The sequence below is a fragment of the Globicephala melas genome, chromosome X (genome assembly GCF_963455315.2).
Source record: "Globicephala melas chromosome X, mGloMel1.2, whole genome shotgun sequence".
Taxonomy (NCBI): Eukaryota; Metazoa; Chordata; class Mammalia; order Artiodactyla; family Delphinidae; genus Globicephala; species Globicephala melas.
Window position 1 is genome coordinate 23,569,551 of NC_083335.1, and position 17,404 is coordinate 23,586,954.

Here is a 17,404-nt window from a genome sequence, read left to right on the forward strand (position 1 = left end):
GGACTCTCTGTGCTTCCTAGGGTTTATCCTGTATGGGACTCTCTGTGCTTCCTGGACTTGATTAACTATTTCCTTTCCCATATTAGGGAAGTTTTCAACCATAATCTCTTCAAATATTTTCTCAGACCCTTTCTCTTTCTCTTCTTCTTCTGGGACCCCTATAATTTGAATGTTGGTGTGTTTAAAGTTGTCCCAGAGGTCTCTGAGACTGTCCTCAATTATTTTCATTCTTTTTTCTTTATTCTGCTCCTCAGCAGTTATTTCCACAATTCTATCTTCTAGCTCACTTATTTGTTCTTCTGCCTCAGTTATTCTGCTATTGATTCCTTCTAGTGTATTTTTCATTTCAGTTCTTGTGTTGTTCTTCACTGTTTGTTCTTTAGTTCTTCTAGGTGTTACTTAAACATTTCTTGTATTTTCTCGATCCATGCCTCCATTCTATTTCTGAGATTTTGGATCATCTTTACCATCACTACTCTAAATTCTTTTTCAGGTAGGTTGCCTATTTCCTCTTCATTTATTTGGTCTTGTAGGGTTTTACTTTGCTCCTTCATCTGTAACATATTTTTTGTCATCCTTAAAACTGCAGGAGGACCCAGCCATCAGGAGTCCCCCAGATTTTTGTGAGTTTTACCTCCTGGATCTCTACCAGGTTCTCATAGTGAATGTCAGAGAACAATCCCCTCCTGCTTCCAGCAAGGGGAGGGGAAAAGGAAATACGCTGGAGCATTCTTTTCTCCTTAACAAGCTCTGCCCTCAGGAGAAACTATTTAATAACTAAAGCCTAACTTGCTGGGGTTTTATCAGAGCCTAACTGACCTGGGGAAGGGAAATAAATACAGCCAACTCTAGCCTTCCACCTGGGAAAAGGGAAATACCCAACTCCAGTCCACTCAAGCCATCTTGTCCCACCTAGGGGGGAGAAAAAAAACCTGAGAAGCACATGTGAAGTTCACAGTCCAGAGGGACAGGTCTCCCTTAAAGTCTGAGATCTGTCAACCCCCCAAAAAATGTACAACCTAAAAGGTGAGAATTATGTTTTATTTGGAGGAATTTCTGAGGACTTAAACCCAGAAGACAGCCTCTTAGATAGCTCTGAGGGACTGCTCTGAAGAGGTAAGGGAGGAGCCAGGATATATAGGAGGTTTTGCAAAAAAAACCAGGTAGTTGGAACATCAAAAGATTGCTGTTAATTACAGAAAACCAGACATCTCAAGTTAATGAATTTAGCACTTTTCTAAGTATAGAAAAAGGTAGGAGTCTGGGCTCATTGAAATCATTCCTTTGATACGCACCTTAAGGGCCAGTACCCTGCTTTTCTCTATCCTGAATCCCCTCAGGGGGCACAGTTGAGGGTGGCTGCAGTGGCTGAAGGCTTGATGGCATCTTTTGTTTACTGATATTGCAGGCAACATTCTTCCACAGATCTAATACAGGACTATAGAGTCCGTCCCCTTCCCCCACACCCTATCATCACACCACTAAAGGCCTATTTACAGCCGTTCCTTTTACACAGTACATCATACCTGCCTATCAAGAAAAAATTACAAGACACTAAAGGGCAAAAAAACAGTTTGAAAAGATAGTGCAAGAATCATAATCAAACTCAGACGTGGCAGGGATGTAGGAATGATCAGGCCAGGAATTTAAAACAATGATTAATGGATAAAGTAGATAGCATGCAAGAACATGCAAGAACAGCATGCAAGAACAGATGGACAATGTAAACAAAGAATCAAAAAGAAATGCTAGAGATCAAAAATACTAACAAAAATGAAGAATGCTTTTGATGGGTTTATTAGTAGACTAGAAATGGCTGAGAAAAGAATCTCTAAGCTTGAGGATATCTCAATAGAAACCTCCAAAACTGAAAAGCAAGCAGATAAAAGATTGAACCTATGGCTTCCCTGGTGGCGCAGTGGTTGAGAGTCCGCCTGCCAATGCAGGGGACACGGGTTCGTGCCCCAGTCCGGGAGGATCCCACATGCTGCCGAGTGGCTGGGCCCGTGAGCCATGGCTAATGAGCCTGCGCGTCCAGAGCCTATGCTCCGCAATGGGAGAGGCCACAACAGTGAGAGGCCCGCGTACCGCAAAAAAAAAAAAAAAAAAGATTGAACCTACCCCCCAATATCCAAGAACTGTGGAATAACTACAAAGGATGTAATATTTGCATAATGGGCATACTGGAAGGAGAAGAAAGAGAGGAAGGAACAGAAGAAATATTTGAAACAATAATTACTGAGAATTTCCCCAAATTCGTATCAGACACCAAACCACAGACCCAGGAAGCTTAGAGAACATCAAACAGGATAAATGCCGAAAAAACTACACCTAAGCATATTATTTTCAAGTTACAGAAAATTAAAGATAAAGAAAAAACTCCTGAAAGAAATCAAAGGGAAAAAAAACACCTTACCTATAAAGGAGCAAAGATAAGATTTATATCCAACTTCTCAGAAACCCTGCAAGCAAGAAGAGAGTGAGTATATATAAAGTGTTGAGTGAAAAAAAAAAACCCACCAATCTAGAATTCTGTACTCTGCAACAGAATCCTTCAAAAATGAAAGAGCAATAGAGACTTTCTCAAAAAAAAAAAATTGAGGGAATTTGTTCCCAGTACACTTGCCTTGCAAGAAATGTTAAAAGAATTTTTTTAAAGAAAAGGAAAATTATAGAGATCAGAAACACAGATCTATATAAAGAAAGGAAGAGCATCAGAGAAGGAATAATTGAAGGTAAAATTAAAACTTTAATTTTTATTATTCTTAATTGATCTAACATAAAATAGTTTGTCCAAAATAATAATAGCAACACTGTATTCAACTATTATGCCTGTGTGTGTGTGTGTGTGTGTGTGCGCGTGTACAGGCACACCTCGGACATATTGCAATTCAGTTCCAGACCACAGTAAAGCATATATTGCAATAAAACTACACACAAATAAAGCTACACACAAAGTCACACAAATTTTTATTTTCCCGGTGCATAAAAAGTTATGTTTACACTATAGTGCAGTCTATTAAGTGTGTAATAGCATTATGTCTAAAAAACAATGTATATACCTTAATTTAAAAATATTTCATTACTAAAAAATGCTAATCATCATCTGAGTCTTCAGCAACTCATTATAGTAACATCAAAGAGTGCTGATCACAGATCATCATAACAAATATAATAATAATGAAAAAACTTGAAATATTTCAAGAATTACCAAAAGGTGACACAGAGACACAAAACAAACAAATGCTGTTGAGAAAATGGTGCCATAGACTTGCTCGATGAAGAGTTGCCGCAAACCTTCAATTTGTAAAGTACATAATATCTATGAAGTGCAATGAAGTGAGGGGCAATAAAATGAGATATGTATACACTTATGTATAAGTGAAATAAATGACAGCAATAATACAGAAGACAGGAGGGATGTATTAGGATTATCTTGTTATTATAAGGTACTTGTACTACCTGTGAAGCAGTATAGTCTTATTTTAAAGTGAACTTAGATTCGTCATAAATGTATATTGCAAACTCTAGGGCAACCACTAAAAAAAGTTTAAAAAAAAGTATAACTGATATGCTTAGAAAGGAGAGAAAATGGAATTATATAAAATGTTCAGTTAAAACCACAAAAGGCCAAAAAAGAGAAGAAGACAAAAATAGGAACAAAGAACAAGGATAACAAGTAAAAAACAGTAACAAATATGGTGGATATTAATCCAACTATATCAATAATCACTTTGAATATCAAGAGTCTAAATGCAACAATTAAAAGATAGAGATAGTGTGGATTGAAAAAACAAGACCCAACTATATGTTGTCTACAAGAAGCCCACTTTAAATATAAAGACACATATAAATTAAAAGTAAATGGATGGAGAAAGATATACCATGCTAACACTAATCAAAAGAAAGTAGGAGTAGTTATATTAATTTCAGACAGAGCAGACTTCAGACCAAGGAAGGTTATCAGCAATAAAGAAAGGCACTACATAATGATAAAGGGGTTGATTCTCCAAAAAGACATAACAGTCCTTAATGTGTATGTGTTCAAAATCAGAGCATCAAACCAGTGAGGCAAAAACAGATAGAACTGCACAGAGAAATAGATGAACCCATTATCATAGTTGGAGACATCAACACCCCTGTATCAGAAATAGATCCAGCAGGCAAAAATTCAGTAAGGCCAAAGTTGAACTCAACAACACCATCAACCAGCTAGATATAATGGACATCTATAGACTACTTCATCAAACAACAGCAGAATACACATTGTTTTCAAGCTCACATGGAACATTCACCAAGATAGACCACATTCTGGGCCAAAAACCACACCTTAACAAATTTAAAAGAATAGAAATCATACAATGCATGCTTTCAGACTACAATGGAATTAAGCTAGAAATCAATAACAACAACAACAAAAGGTAGATGGAAAATTCCGAAATACAACCCATTTCCAAATAACACATGGGTCAAAGAAGAAATCTCAATAGAAATTTGAAAATATTTTGAACTAAATTAAAATGAAAACCTAACTTGTCAAAATTTGTAAAGTACAGTAAAAGCAGTGCTTAGAGGGAAAATTACAGCATTGAATGCATATATTAGAAAATAAAAAAGATGTAAAATCAATGATCTAAGCTTCCACTTTAGCATACTAGAAAAAGAAAAGCAAATTAAATCCAAAGTTAGCAGAAGGGAAAAAATAATAAGAATTAGAGCAGAGGGACTTCCCTGGTGGTGCAGTGGTTAAGAATCCACCTGCCAATGCAGGGGACACGGGTTCGAGCCCTGGTCTGGGAAGATCCCACGTGCCTTGAAGCAACTAAGCCCGTGTGCCACAACTACTGAGCCTGCTCTCTAGAGCCCATGAGCCACAACTACTGAGCTTGCGTGCCACAACTACTGAAGCTTGTGCGCCTAGAGCCTGTACTCCTCAAGAGAAGCCACCGCACACCGCAATGAAGAGTAGCCCCCACTCGCCACAACTAGAGAAAGCCCACATGCAGCAACGAAGACCCAACACAGCCAAAAATTAATTAATTAATTTCAAAAAATAATTAGAGCAGAAATCAATGAAAATGAAAACAGGAAATCAACAGAGAAAATCACTGAAACCAAAAGCTGGTTCCTTGAAAAGATCAATGAAAGTGATAAACCTTTAGCCAGGCTAATTAAAAAAAAAGAGAGAGGATGCAAATTACTAATATCTGGAATGAAAGAAAGAACTATAGATCTAATAGTCATTAAAAACGTAACACAGGAAGGCATACCACCACCAACTTTATGCCAACAAATGTGATAACCTAGATGAAGTGAACCAATTCCTTGAAAGATACAATCTACCAAAACTCATGTTAAGAAGAAATAGACAATCTGTGGTGGGAATGTAAATTGATACAGCCACTATGGAGAACAGTATGGAGGTTCCCTAAAAAAAGTAAAAATAGAACTACCATATGACCCAGCAATCCCACTACTGGTCATATACCCTGAGAAAACCATAATTCAAAAAGAGTCATGGGGCTTACCTGGTGGCACAGTGGTTGAGAATATGCCTGCTAATACAGGGGACACGGGTTCGAGCCCTGGTCTGGGAGGATCCCACATGCCGCGGAGCAACTGGGCCCGTGAGCCACAACTACTGAGCCTGCGCGTCTGGAGCCTGTGCTCCACAACAAGAGAGGCCGCGATAGTGAGAGGCCTGTGCACCGTGATGAAGAGTGGACCCTGCTTGCCACAACTAGAGAAAGCCCTCGCACAGAAACGAAGACCCAACACAGCAAAATAAATTAACTAATTAATAAACTCCTACCCCCAACATCTTCTTAAAAAAAAAAAAGAGTCATGTACCACAATGTTCATTGCAGCTCTATTTACAATAGCCAGGACATGGAAGCAACCTAAGTGTCCATCAACAGATGAATGGATAAAGAAGATGTGGCACATATATACAATGGAATATTACTCAGCCATAAAAATAAACAAAACTGAGTTATTTGTAGTGAGGTGCATGGACCTCATACAGAGTGAAGTAAGTCAGAAAGAGAAAAACAAATACCATGTGCTAACACATATATATGGAATCTAAAAAAAAAAAAAAGAAAGGTTCTGAAGAACCTAGGGATAGGACAGGAATAAATATGCAGACATAGAGCAAGCAAGAATTACAATCCTGCAAACTCTGGAACAAAAACCACATTCACAGAAAGATAGACAAGACGAAAAGGCAGAGGGCTATGTACCAGATGAAGGAACAAGATAAAACCCCAGAAAAACAACTAAATGAAGTGGAGATAGGCAACCTTCCAGAAAAAGAATTCAGAATAATGATAGTGAAGATGATCCAGGACCTCGGAAAAAGAATGGAGGCAAAGATCGAGAAGATGCAAGAAATGTTTAACAAAGACCTAGAAGAATAAAAGAACAAACAAACAGAGATGAACAATTCAATAACTGAAATGAAAAATACACTAGAAGGAATCAATAGCAGAATAACTGAGGCAGAAGAATGGATTACTGATGTCAAGGTCTGGTTTTACCACTGTGAAACAGAATTCTATATGATCCTAATTGTTGAGACAATATGGAAAGAGGCCAACATCACTACCTTTCCCTACTCCTTCCTCAATTACCCCACTCTCTACTGATCCTAATACCCCCAAATTATCTTTTGTTTTCCTACTAATTCACATCTCAAACCACTATTCCAAATCTCATTACCCTCTCAGAATTTCAATTACTACTATTAATTTCCCTACAAATAACCATTTTCTACTAACAATCCATTCCTCAACTGATTTTTGTTTCTATCCTTATTAAGTCCCATTCTTCACTAACCTTTCACATTATCCATTGGTGTCTTTAAATCTCCACAGCCCCTTTTCTTAATGATTCACAGCCAGTAAAAAGAATAATGTAGATCTCTATTTACTGGCTTGGAAAGAGATTCACAATAAATAGGATAATACAGTCCTATATAATGAGTATGTGTGTGTTTGTGTGTGCATAGACAAAAGTCTACAACAGCACTATTCAGAACAGATAGGGACTTCCCTGGTGGGGCAGTGGTTAAGAATCTGCCTGCCAATGGAGGGGACTCGGGTTCGATCCCTGGTCCGGGAAGATCCCACATGCCGCGGAGCAACTAAGCCTGTGCGCCACAACTACTGAGCCTGCGCTCTAGAGCCTGCAAGCCACAACTACTGAGCCCACGTGCCACAACTACTGAAGCCTGTGTGCCTAAAGCCCATGCTCTGCAACAAGAGAAGCCACCGCAATGAGAAGCCCGCGCACCACAATGAAGAGTAGCCCCTGCTCGCCGCAACTAGAGAAAGCCTGCACGCAGCAACGAAGACCCAACACAGCCAAAAATAAAACTAAATTAAATAATTAATTTAAAAAAAAAACAGAAGACATAGGACGCACATAAGAAATGTAATTTTCAATTGCCTAGTAGCTGAATATAAAAAGTAAAAGAAACAAGTGAAAATAACTTTAACAACAAATTCCAGGGCTTCCCTGGTGGCACAGTGGTTTAGAATCCACCTGCCAATGAAGGGGACACGGGTTCAAGCCCTGGTCCAGGAAGATCCCATATGCTGCAGAGCAACTAAGCCCATGTGTCACAACTACTGAGCCTGCGCTCTAGAGCCTGTGATCCACAACTACTGAGCCCGTGTGCCACAACTACTGAGGCTCGCACGCCTAGAGCCCGTGCTCCGCAACAAGAGAAGCCACCACAATGAGAAGCCCATGCGCCGCAACGAAGAGTAGCCCCCGCTCGTCGCAACTAGAGAAAGCCCGTGCACAGCAACGAAGACCCAACTCAGCCAAAAATAAATAAAACAAAACAAAACAAAAAAAACCCAATGCCTTCTTTAAAAAAAACCAAATCCCATTTAACTCAATATATGCAAACTTTTGTTATTTCAACATGTAATCAATACTTAAAAAGTTGAGATATTTTACATTTTTTCCCTACTAAATTCAGTGTATATGCTCACAGCACATCTCAGTTTGGACTAGCTACTTTCAAGTGCCCAACAGCCACCTATGGCTACTGGCTGTCATAACGGACAGCACAGATCTGGAAGGATACACACTGAATTGTCCACAGTGTTTTTCTTCGGAAGGAGGGACTGGCCGGGGAGAGCAGAGGTAAGAAATGAGGGATTTTTTACTTTTACCTTTTATTACATTCACAATGAACATTTCTATTTTATAATAAAAAATAATAAAAACTGATGTCAATTGACAGACCCCCCTCTACCATTACTCTAGATGCCCACTAAGAGAACTAACCTTTCCTCTGATAGCAAATCTAATTCCTCTGACTAAAATCTAATTCATCTGCTATTCCTCAAACCCGCCCCCTTCTTCGTGACCCCAATCCCTAAACAATAATCTCTTCACTCTTCACATTTCTATAGCTTCTCACCACGTTTAGTCTCTTCTCACCACCACTATTCAAAGGCTAAGGAAGACTTAACCACTCACTCATGTTTCATGATGTTCAGCTGTGGGAGGGTCTGATTTGGGACCACAAAACTCATTCGTGCACAGATGTCCTTATAATCCTGATTCCTTCTCTCAAAGTCCTCCACGTGGGCAGCCAAGTGGGAATTGACAACGCAAAAGGTAGTGTTGTGAAATACAAATCTCACAGCTACCCCACCTTTGTTTCCCTGTTAGCAAGAGTAATGATCCACAGTTAGTACAAAGATGCAACTAGCACCTGAACTTCACATGGACATAAATCATAACTGAGCTCATTTCCGAAGTAACTCACCATCTTCCCCATGATTCCAGTCCCAACTGTTTCTGTAGCAACATCACGGATATATCGCCACTGATCCTTTCTGGCAAATATCAGGAGCATCATCCCAATGAGGCGGACCAATTGAACCTATGAGTCGCAGGGAATTAGAAGAGGTTCATGTTAATACCACTCTTTGCCACATATCGAATTCCCACAACTAATTTTCCACCAAGAAGATATAACCATGCCCTAATCTGAATCCAAATCCTCTAATTTCCCAGTGGGCCTCATAAAGAGAAAACAAAACTTCTCTGGGAAAGCTTTAATCTGGCTCTGACCAGTAGGAGTTAAAAGTCTTTGGAGACAACGAGTACACTCAGCTCTAGATTCATTATTTTAATCACTTTTTAGCCTACCGTGAGTAGGCAGCATTAAAAATTCGAATAATAATGACAAAGCCTCTATCCCAGCTTGTTCCTTTTGCCTCTTCTTCCTAGTTTCTGATTTACAATTTCCTAAGAAATTAAAATGTATAAAATAACACTCCTTTTTACTTTTAAGTCTGTGAACTAGAAATATGTCTGAAATGTGTATTAGTCTATACGAGAGGAATAACATCTTCAGGAGTCTTATCACCTATATCAGCTGCTAGAAGATGCAGATGAAAATTACTTAGACAAATGACTCCTTTTAAAGGGCTTGGTATGGTAGCCTCATAATTAAAATAACTCTTCTGGTAGCCTCTACCACGTGCCTTCTAGAGACCAACAAATTGGGCCACCTTGCTAAAGTCAACTCTATTCTTGACTTACAACCAAGTTTCGAGCTCACTGAAATTCCACAACACTCCTGTTCTTGCTCCAATTCCAAAGCTTGCCCTATGCACCCACATGCTTCAAACTGCTTTTCTGTAAAGCATCCAGTTCTGACCATGTCAGCAAACAATTTCAATCTTAAACTCTCATTGCAAAAATCACTTATCTTATGTGTCATCATTTGAATTAATTACTGCTATGAGGACAATAAAATTCTTCTTTTCTCCTAAAAACTACCTAAGCAATGAAACTATAAGATCGGGAAACTTAGGGAATTCTTTTTCTAGGAAATAGGAATAAAAAGGATTAGTCTGCCCTATTCCAGTATTACACATGGGGAAGAATTCAATTAAACCACTCTTTTGGAACAAGCTATAGATAACAGAGTAACTTCTAGTGAGTTCTACTTAGTTGTATACTAAAAAAGATAATTCAGTGCGGCTTACTTTCTTATACTTGGCTTTGGAATGCAAACCCCTCTCCACAGCCAAGGACCACTCTTGTTCCTTCACAGATTCAAAGTAGAAAAAGGCTTCTGTGCTCAAGTCCAGCTCTTGGAATCTGAGAAAACAAGAGGATGTCGGATCTACACACATCCCATAATTATCTCTGACTACCTCCTGTCCCATTTTCTGAGACATTAGATGAAACAATGCGGAAAAGATAAATTTTAGAGAACTGCTCTATTGACTCAGGTGATCAGTAAGGACAAGTAGTTTTCTTTTCAAAAGACTCCCCGCCACAGGTATATGCACAGGCTATGCAAAACACAAACAAAAAAACCTCCATAAGGGATAACAGTAGAGCTTTGCTTATATATCCTAGAAATAGTCACTGTTAGAATTAACCTCAAATCTCAGTTTCTATGAAGTATATAGTTTTCTATGGGTTTTGAGAGGATTAGATGCTTCCTTACACCAATTCAGGTATCTGTTCCTTTATGATCTCACAAATTTGACCCACAAGTTAACTCTCACATATAGTCTACAGTAGGTTTTTACAAATGGTGGGGGGGAAAAAAGCAAAATGTCACATAAACTAACACCAAACATACAGCCAAAATGAACTTCCAGACGCCATTTTACCCAATGCAGTAGATATCGGGAGGATTCGGATCACAGTTCAGCCAAGGTTCTAGCCCACTGTCTGGAGACTGGCCATTCACGTTCCATGTTCCAACAAAGAACCTAATACATGATTCCAAAACATAATTTAAAAACAAAGGTCAAGTGTGGATGGTCACAATAAGCAACATAATTTCTCAAACTGTTTTGCCACACACACACACAAAACCCTCTTGCCTGTAGAAGACAAAGGCAGTGGGCTTATTCTCTCCAAAGTTTACATCAGGTAAACCTACAGAAAGGAACCAAGTCTCTATTTAAAAAACAGAAGTTTAATTGCTCTACCACATTTCCTTTCTATTACATTCCATCCAAACTCATATCTGAAGGGAGAGCTTGTGGATGGGAAAGAGGTATCTTCATGCTATAAGGATGTCTAACATGGATAACTATTCCATAAGGAGTTGTAGTTAAATCCAAAAACTCACTTCCCGAAGGATTACAAGGACATCTGTGTAGGAAATTCTGTTGAGACAGATATAGTATTAAGGGGGAAAGCAGAAGGGAAAACTCATGACTGTTTTAACTGTTTACATACAAATATAAGCATCACGGGAAATCTGAAGATCTGGAGGTTTCAGCATAGGGATATAGTCATGACTGAATTAGAATAAATGAGGCATAATGGGATAGCAGATGGGACTGGAATCTTGGACTAAAAGGGTACATGCTGTTCGAAAATAACAAAGAAAAGCGTTGCTGCTTTGAACATCGGGATACACGACACACACCACACGTAGTGAGTCCAGAAAAGAGGATATCACCAAGATGAAATGAAAAATATAATAGAGGAAAGAATCGAAGATAGACCTCCCAATCAAGATGCTTGGGTGAAACTTCCTTCAGTTAACTTCCCAAAGTAGGTAAATTAAAGTCTAGTGGTAATGGCGGACTTAATTTTCCAATATTGGCAAGAAGAAATTCAGCAGGTCAGATAGATAAACACACTTGCTTATGGAATGTACTAGGAGACAATTCTCTAGTACTTGTGAGCTTGACTTGGTTCTCTAAGAGTGGATAGAAAGGTTAGTAGAGGTGGTATCATTAGTAATTAGAAAATCCAAGGGAAATTGTAGCACTTGCATTATTTTGGATATGTACGTTATTGACCAGCATAAAGACAGGGGCTTGAATCAGCTCACCATTCTCTTCTTTATGCTTTTATTCTGAATTAAGCTAATTAAACTAATACCTTAAATACCCAAAGACCATTTTTTCCTATATGTACTAACGTTTAGCCTCAGTAAGTAGAAGAGAGACTAACCTGAAAGTCTGAATGTTGACATATTCTTTCTCTCGCTTTGCCAGGATGTGTTTGATGAGACCCTCCCGCTGCCCAGACTGGGTGTTTGGTACAAAGAGCTTCCACATGGTATTGGTCACCTTGGGCTGTTCCTTGTTAGAAGCTTCCTTTTCACGTGGAAGCCTAGCAAATAAATGAGGAATTCAAAAGTGAAATTGCCTTAAACAATTCCCATGTGTGTCTCACACGTGGGAAATCTGTTTCAACATAGGACTTACATTCTATTCACTGAAGACGGTGGGGGTGGCAGTTCCCGATGAACCCCTGTAGGCTGATTCTGCAAATTTATTCTCTTGTCCAAATTCAAAGATGAAAAATTATCCTCAAATCCAAGAAGCCCTGAAGGACACAGAACCCAGAGTGGAAGGGGGGAAAAGATAACATCCAACTTACCCAGGATTGATAGGACTTTGCTTTGATCAGCGGTTTTGGTTTGATCACTATTTGCTCAGTGGCATTACCAAACAGAAAGGTATAAAAGTAGTGATAACGTAGATTGGGGGAAGAAGCACATCTGTCCCTGAAGCACTGACATATTAACTAGAATGACAGTAAGTTACGTTAACTTGGAACGTGAATAATAAGAGCTAGTCTTTATAGAAGACTTTTAGCACAATGCCTGGTTGATAGTAAGGAGCTATATCATTATCTCACTTAATTGTCACAAAGACCTCATGAGGTAGGTGCTATTAAAAATCTTCCTATGTTACAGAAAAAGAAACAGAAGCTCAGAGTTGTCAAAGTATTTGGACCAAGGTCATATAACTAGTAAGTCAGAGAACGGGGATTCAAACCCAGGTAGTCTGGCTCCAGAGCCTGCACTTTCTACCCCTCTGCTAAGCTGGCACTGAAAGAGCTAATGTGCCACAGAAAGGATCAGGAGTGAACGTGAGTCAGTGGGTACGGACTTGATAAAACCACTCCATAGGAGAAGGTATCTGACACTGACATTAATCCACATTATCTTATCTGCCCAGATAAAATCTATTGACTCTGCAATAATCATAGCAACCAGGGAAAAAAAGAATCTTTTCAGTACCTGAAAAAACAGAGTTGTCCTCAGTGTCTAATTTCTGGTACCAGCTGGATGAGTCCTTTTGCTCTGGAACAAGAAGTAGAGAATCCTAAAGATGCTACCAGAAAACTATTAGAGCTAATCAATGAATTTGGTAAAGTAGCAGGATACAAAATTACTGCACAGAAATCTCTGGCATTCCTATACACTAAGGATGAAAAATCTGAAAGTGAAATCAAGAAAACACTCCCATTTACCATTGCAACAAAAAGAATAAAATATCTAGGAATAAACCTACCTAAGGAAACAAAAGACCTGTATGTAGAAAATTATAAGACACTGATGAAAGAAATTAAAGATGATACAAATAGATGGAGAGATATACCATGTTCTTGGATTGGAAGAATCAACACTGTGAAAATGACTCTACTACCCAAAGCAATCTACAGATTCAATGCAATCCCTATCAAACTACCACTGGCATTTTTCACAGAACTAGAACAAAAAATTTCACAATTTATATGGAAACACAAAAGACCCCGAATAGCCAAAGCAATCTTGAGAACGAAAAACGGAGCTGGAGGAATCAGGCTTCCTGACTTCAGACTATACTACAAAGCTACAGTAATCAAGACAGTATGGTACTGGCACTAAAACAGAAAGATAGATCAATGGAACAGGATAGAAAGCCCAGAGATAAACCCACGCTCATATGGTCACCTTATTTTTAATAAAGGAGGCAAGAATAAACAATGGAGAAAAGACAGCCTCTTCAATAAGTGGTGCTGGGAAAACTGGGCAGCTACATGTAAAAGTATGAGATTAGATCACTTCCTAACACCATACACAAAAATAAGCTCAAAATGGATTAAAGACCTAAATGTAAGGCCAGAAACTATCAAACTCTCAGAGGAAAACATAGGCAGAACACTCTATGACATAAATCACAGCAAGGTCCTTTTTGACCCACCTCCTAGGGAAATGGAAATAAAAACAAAAATAAACAAATGGGACCTCATGAAACTTCAAAGCTTTTGCACAGCAAAGGAAACCATAAAGAAGACCAAAAGACAACCCTCAGAATGGGAGAAAATATTTGCAAATGAAGCAACTGACAAAGGATTAATCTCCAAAATTTATAAGCAGCTCATGCAGCTTAATAACAAAAAAACAAACAACCCAATCCAAAAATGGGCAAAAGACCTAAATAGACATTTCTCCAAAGAAGATATACAGAGTGCCAACAAACACATGAAAGAATGCTCAACATCACTAATCATTAGAGAAATGTAAATCAAAACTACAATGAGATATCATCTCACACCAGTCAGAATGGCCATCATCAAAAAATCTAGAAACAATAAATGCTGGAGAGGGTGTGGAGAAAAGGGAACCCTCTTACACTGTTGGTGGGAATGTAAATTGATACAGCCACTGTGGAGAACAGTATGGAGGTTCCTTAAAAAACTACAAATAGAACTACCATATGACCCAGCAATCCCACTACTGGGCATATACCCTGAGAAAACCATAATTCAAAAAGAGTCATGTACCAAAATGTTCATTGCAGCTCTATTTACAATAGCCCAGAGATGGAAACAACCTAAGTGTCCATCATCGGATGAATGGATAAAGAAGATGTGGCACATATATACAATGGAATATTACTCAGCCATAAAAAGAAACGAAAGTGAGCTATTTGTAATGAGGTGGATAGACCTAGAGTCTGTCATACAGAGTGAAGTAAGTCAGAAAGAGAGAGACAAATACCGTATGCTAACACATATATATGGAATTTAAGAAAAAAATGTCATGAAAAACCTAGGGGTGAAACAGGAATAAAGACACAGACTTACTACTAGAGAATGGACTTGAGGCTATGGGGAGGGGGAAGGGTAAACGGTGACAAAGCGAGAGAGAGGCATGGACATATATACACTACCAAACGTAAGGTAGATAGCTAGTGGGAAGCAGCCGCATAGCACAGGGAGATCAGCTCGGTGCTTTGTGACCGCCTGGAGGGGTGGGATAGGGATGGTGGGAGGGAGGGAGACGCAAGCGGGAAGAGATATGGGAACATATGTATATATATAACTGATTCATTTTGTTGTGAAGCTGAAACTAACATACCATTGTAAAGTAATTATACTCCAATAAAGATGTTAAAATGAAAAAAAAAAAAAAAGAAGTTGTGACTGCGCTGGAGAGATAAGGGTTATAGTCAGAATGGAATGACTATTCCATTGAATGGAATATACCATAACCAAAGGCCATTCACTCAGCACTCAAGTGCAGGGGCCAGCGCCATTCTTGAATACAAAGGAAGAGACTAAGAAAATGAGGGCAGCTCTGGGATCATCTGGGACCAGAGGAGGATTACAGTCTGCAGTAAGCTGTCCAAGGAATGAAACTGAAGATTCTGGAAATTGACTCAGTGTCCTTAAAGCTGAATAGACTTATTCCCTAACCTATCCCTGGGGCCATTCCTGAAGAAAAAAAAAAATCGCCTATCAAGGCTCTAGGGGTGAGGTACTTTGCTAATGGCCACTTGCCTCTGTACAGCATGTCCCATGCAAGTAGTAGAAAGAAAACTGCTGAGGCTTGAGTTACCTTCCTGAGCAGCAAGGACCTCTGAGAGGAACTTCAGACAGCGTTCCTCATCAGGGATTTCAAAGCGGCGCTCTCTGGTCCAGTCCCCCTGAATCCGAATTTTGCAGCCACCTAAAAAGAATGGAAATCCATGTACATATAGCTACGGAAAATAATGTTTTCTTGGGATATTTTCAACTTACCAATTTAATAGGAGAAGGTCCAGATTGCAAATATTCCAGACCTCTAACGTGTGAAGCATGCCTATAAGATCAAGGGACTGGGTGTGGTGGTGGTGCTGGGGGTGATGCACAGAGGAAAATCTAGTGAAGGCTGATAAACTGTGTAAGTGAGCAGCCCAATATAGTGATATGGTATGTACTGAAATCACAGTTTCCTACTTTCTGATATATTGCTCAAATGTCACTGTAGGAACCTCCAAAATCTAGCAGAAGATCAATTCCTCAACCACCCTCCTCCCATCTCCTAGCTGGAAATTCCTACCACTTCAAATCCAAATCATATAGTAAGAGTCTCTGAAGTGTGAAGGGAAAAAAGGAAATATGATGTTTTGTTCCTAGGTACAGACTGTACCCAGGCAATTGAATTTATAAGCTAATTAAAAAGAAAAGCATAATGGGATTGGTTTGAATTATTCTGAAAAGAAGCATGTATACCTCATTTACCTCAAGTGAAAAATGTATGTCTTGAATAAACTCACAAAAACAATATAATGACCCATGTCCAGGAGTGGTCTGGTTCAAGTACAGTCAGTTGGAAAACAGTATAATTAGAAGCAAAGTTATCTGGGACTTTAGTTTCTTATGTATATAACATACTGTCTCCCCTTTTCTAATGCCCTCTATTTACCATCAACTGTCTCGATATGGTGACCCAGGAAACCCATGTCCTTGTTTACATTCTTATTTTAACTGATTTATTACATTTATTGCTTTCTCATGGCCCTGGAAACGATAAGCTCCTTCAGGGCAAGAGGCAGGCTGCACATACCGGTTATCCAACACAACACTCTCAATGGTCTCCCAGGGTTGTTTGGGACAGAGGGGCTTCTCAGGACTCAAGACTTCCAAAGCTAAGACCGGGAAAGTCCCAGGCAAACCGGGTCGTCGGTCACTTTATTGATAACAATGACATCAGACTTCACAGACAGAAGGCATTTAATGACTCCCAAACTGGACTCTTTCACACTTGTAAATAACAAAGAGGTGAGAAAATAAAATGAAAATCCTAGTTTCTTATGGTAGAAATCCACTTCTGAACCTTTGACTCTCTCTTTCTTTGCATTTCTTTAAGTTTCTGTATTCACAGATATTTAGTGATCAGAATAAAAGAGATAAACATAGAGGAAAAAATGAAAAAGAAGGCACCCAAGAGGACCAGCAATAAGAAAATTAACGGGGGTGCCTCTGTAAGGTGGAGAAAAAAAGAGGGGGCATGAATAAGGACTGTCAATTAGAGCAGCCTTGAAGATACGATGGGAAAACCTCCTTCAGGGCACAAGTAGTCCTCTCTTTCTCAGATAATTTATATTAAAAGTAGAAAAAAATTTAAAAAGAGCAGTTCCTACCTGATACAGACTTAGAACAAGAACACATATTCTCTCTGTCCCACAATCCTTGAAAGATATATTTTAGCAAATATAAAAAATAAACTGACCCACTTAACGGACAAAAGATTCCAGAAATTGCTTACAAAGTAACACTAGATGCTCTCTCACCACGTTGCATGGGAAAGAGGACAAATTACCCCCACCACGCAACCTTCTACTCTCCTCCCTTC

The 17,404-nt window shown here is 39.0% G+C and overlaps 1 protein-coding gene across 1 annotated transcript; it reads right to left on the minus strand.

Moving 5' to 3' along the window:
- Positions 1–10,654: 10,654 nt before the first annotated feature.
- Positions 10,655–16,511, minus strand: LOC132594443 (inositol polyphosphate 5-phosphatase OCRL-like). Its single transcript, XM_060291997.1, has 6 exons — positions 16,475–16,511; positions 15,626–15,736; positions 13,040–13,102; positions 12,219–12,339; positions 11,962–12,123; positions 10,655–10,760 (listed from the first exon to the last, which is right to left on the minus strand). Exons 1-6 carry the CDS (start codon positions 16,509–16,511, stop codon positions 10,655–10,657), a joined length of 600 nt encoding a protein of 199 aa, XP_060147980.1.
- Positions 16,512–17,404: the final 893 nt, after the last annotated feature.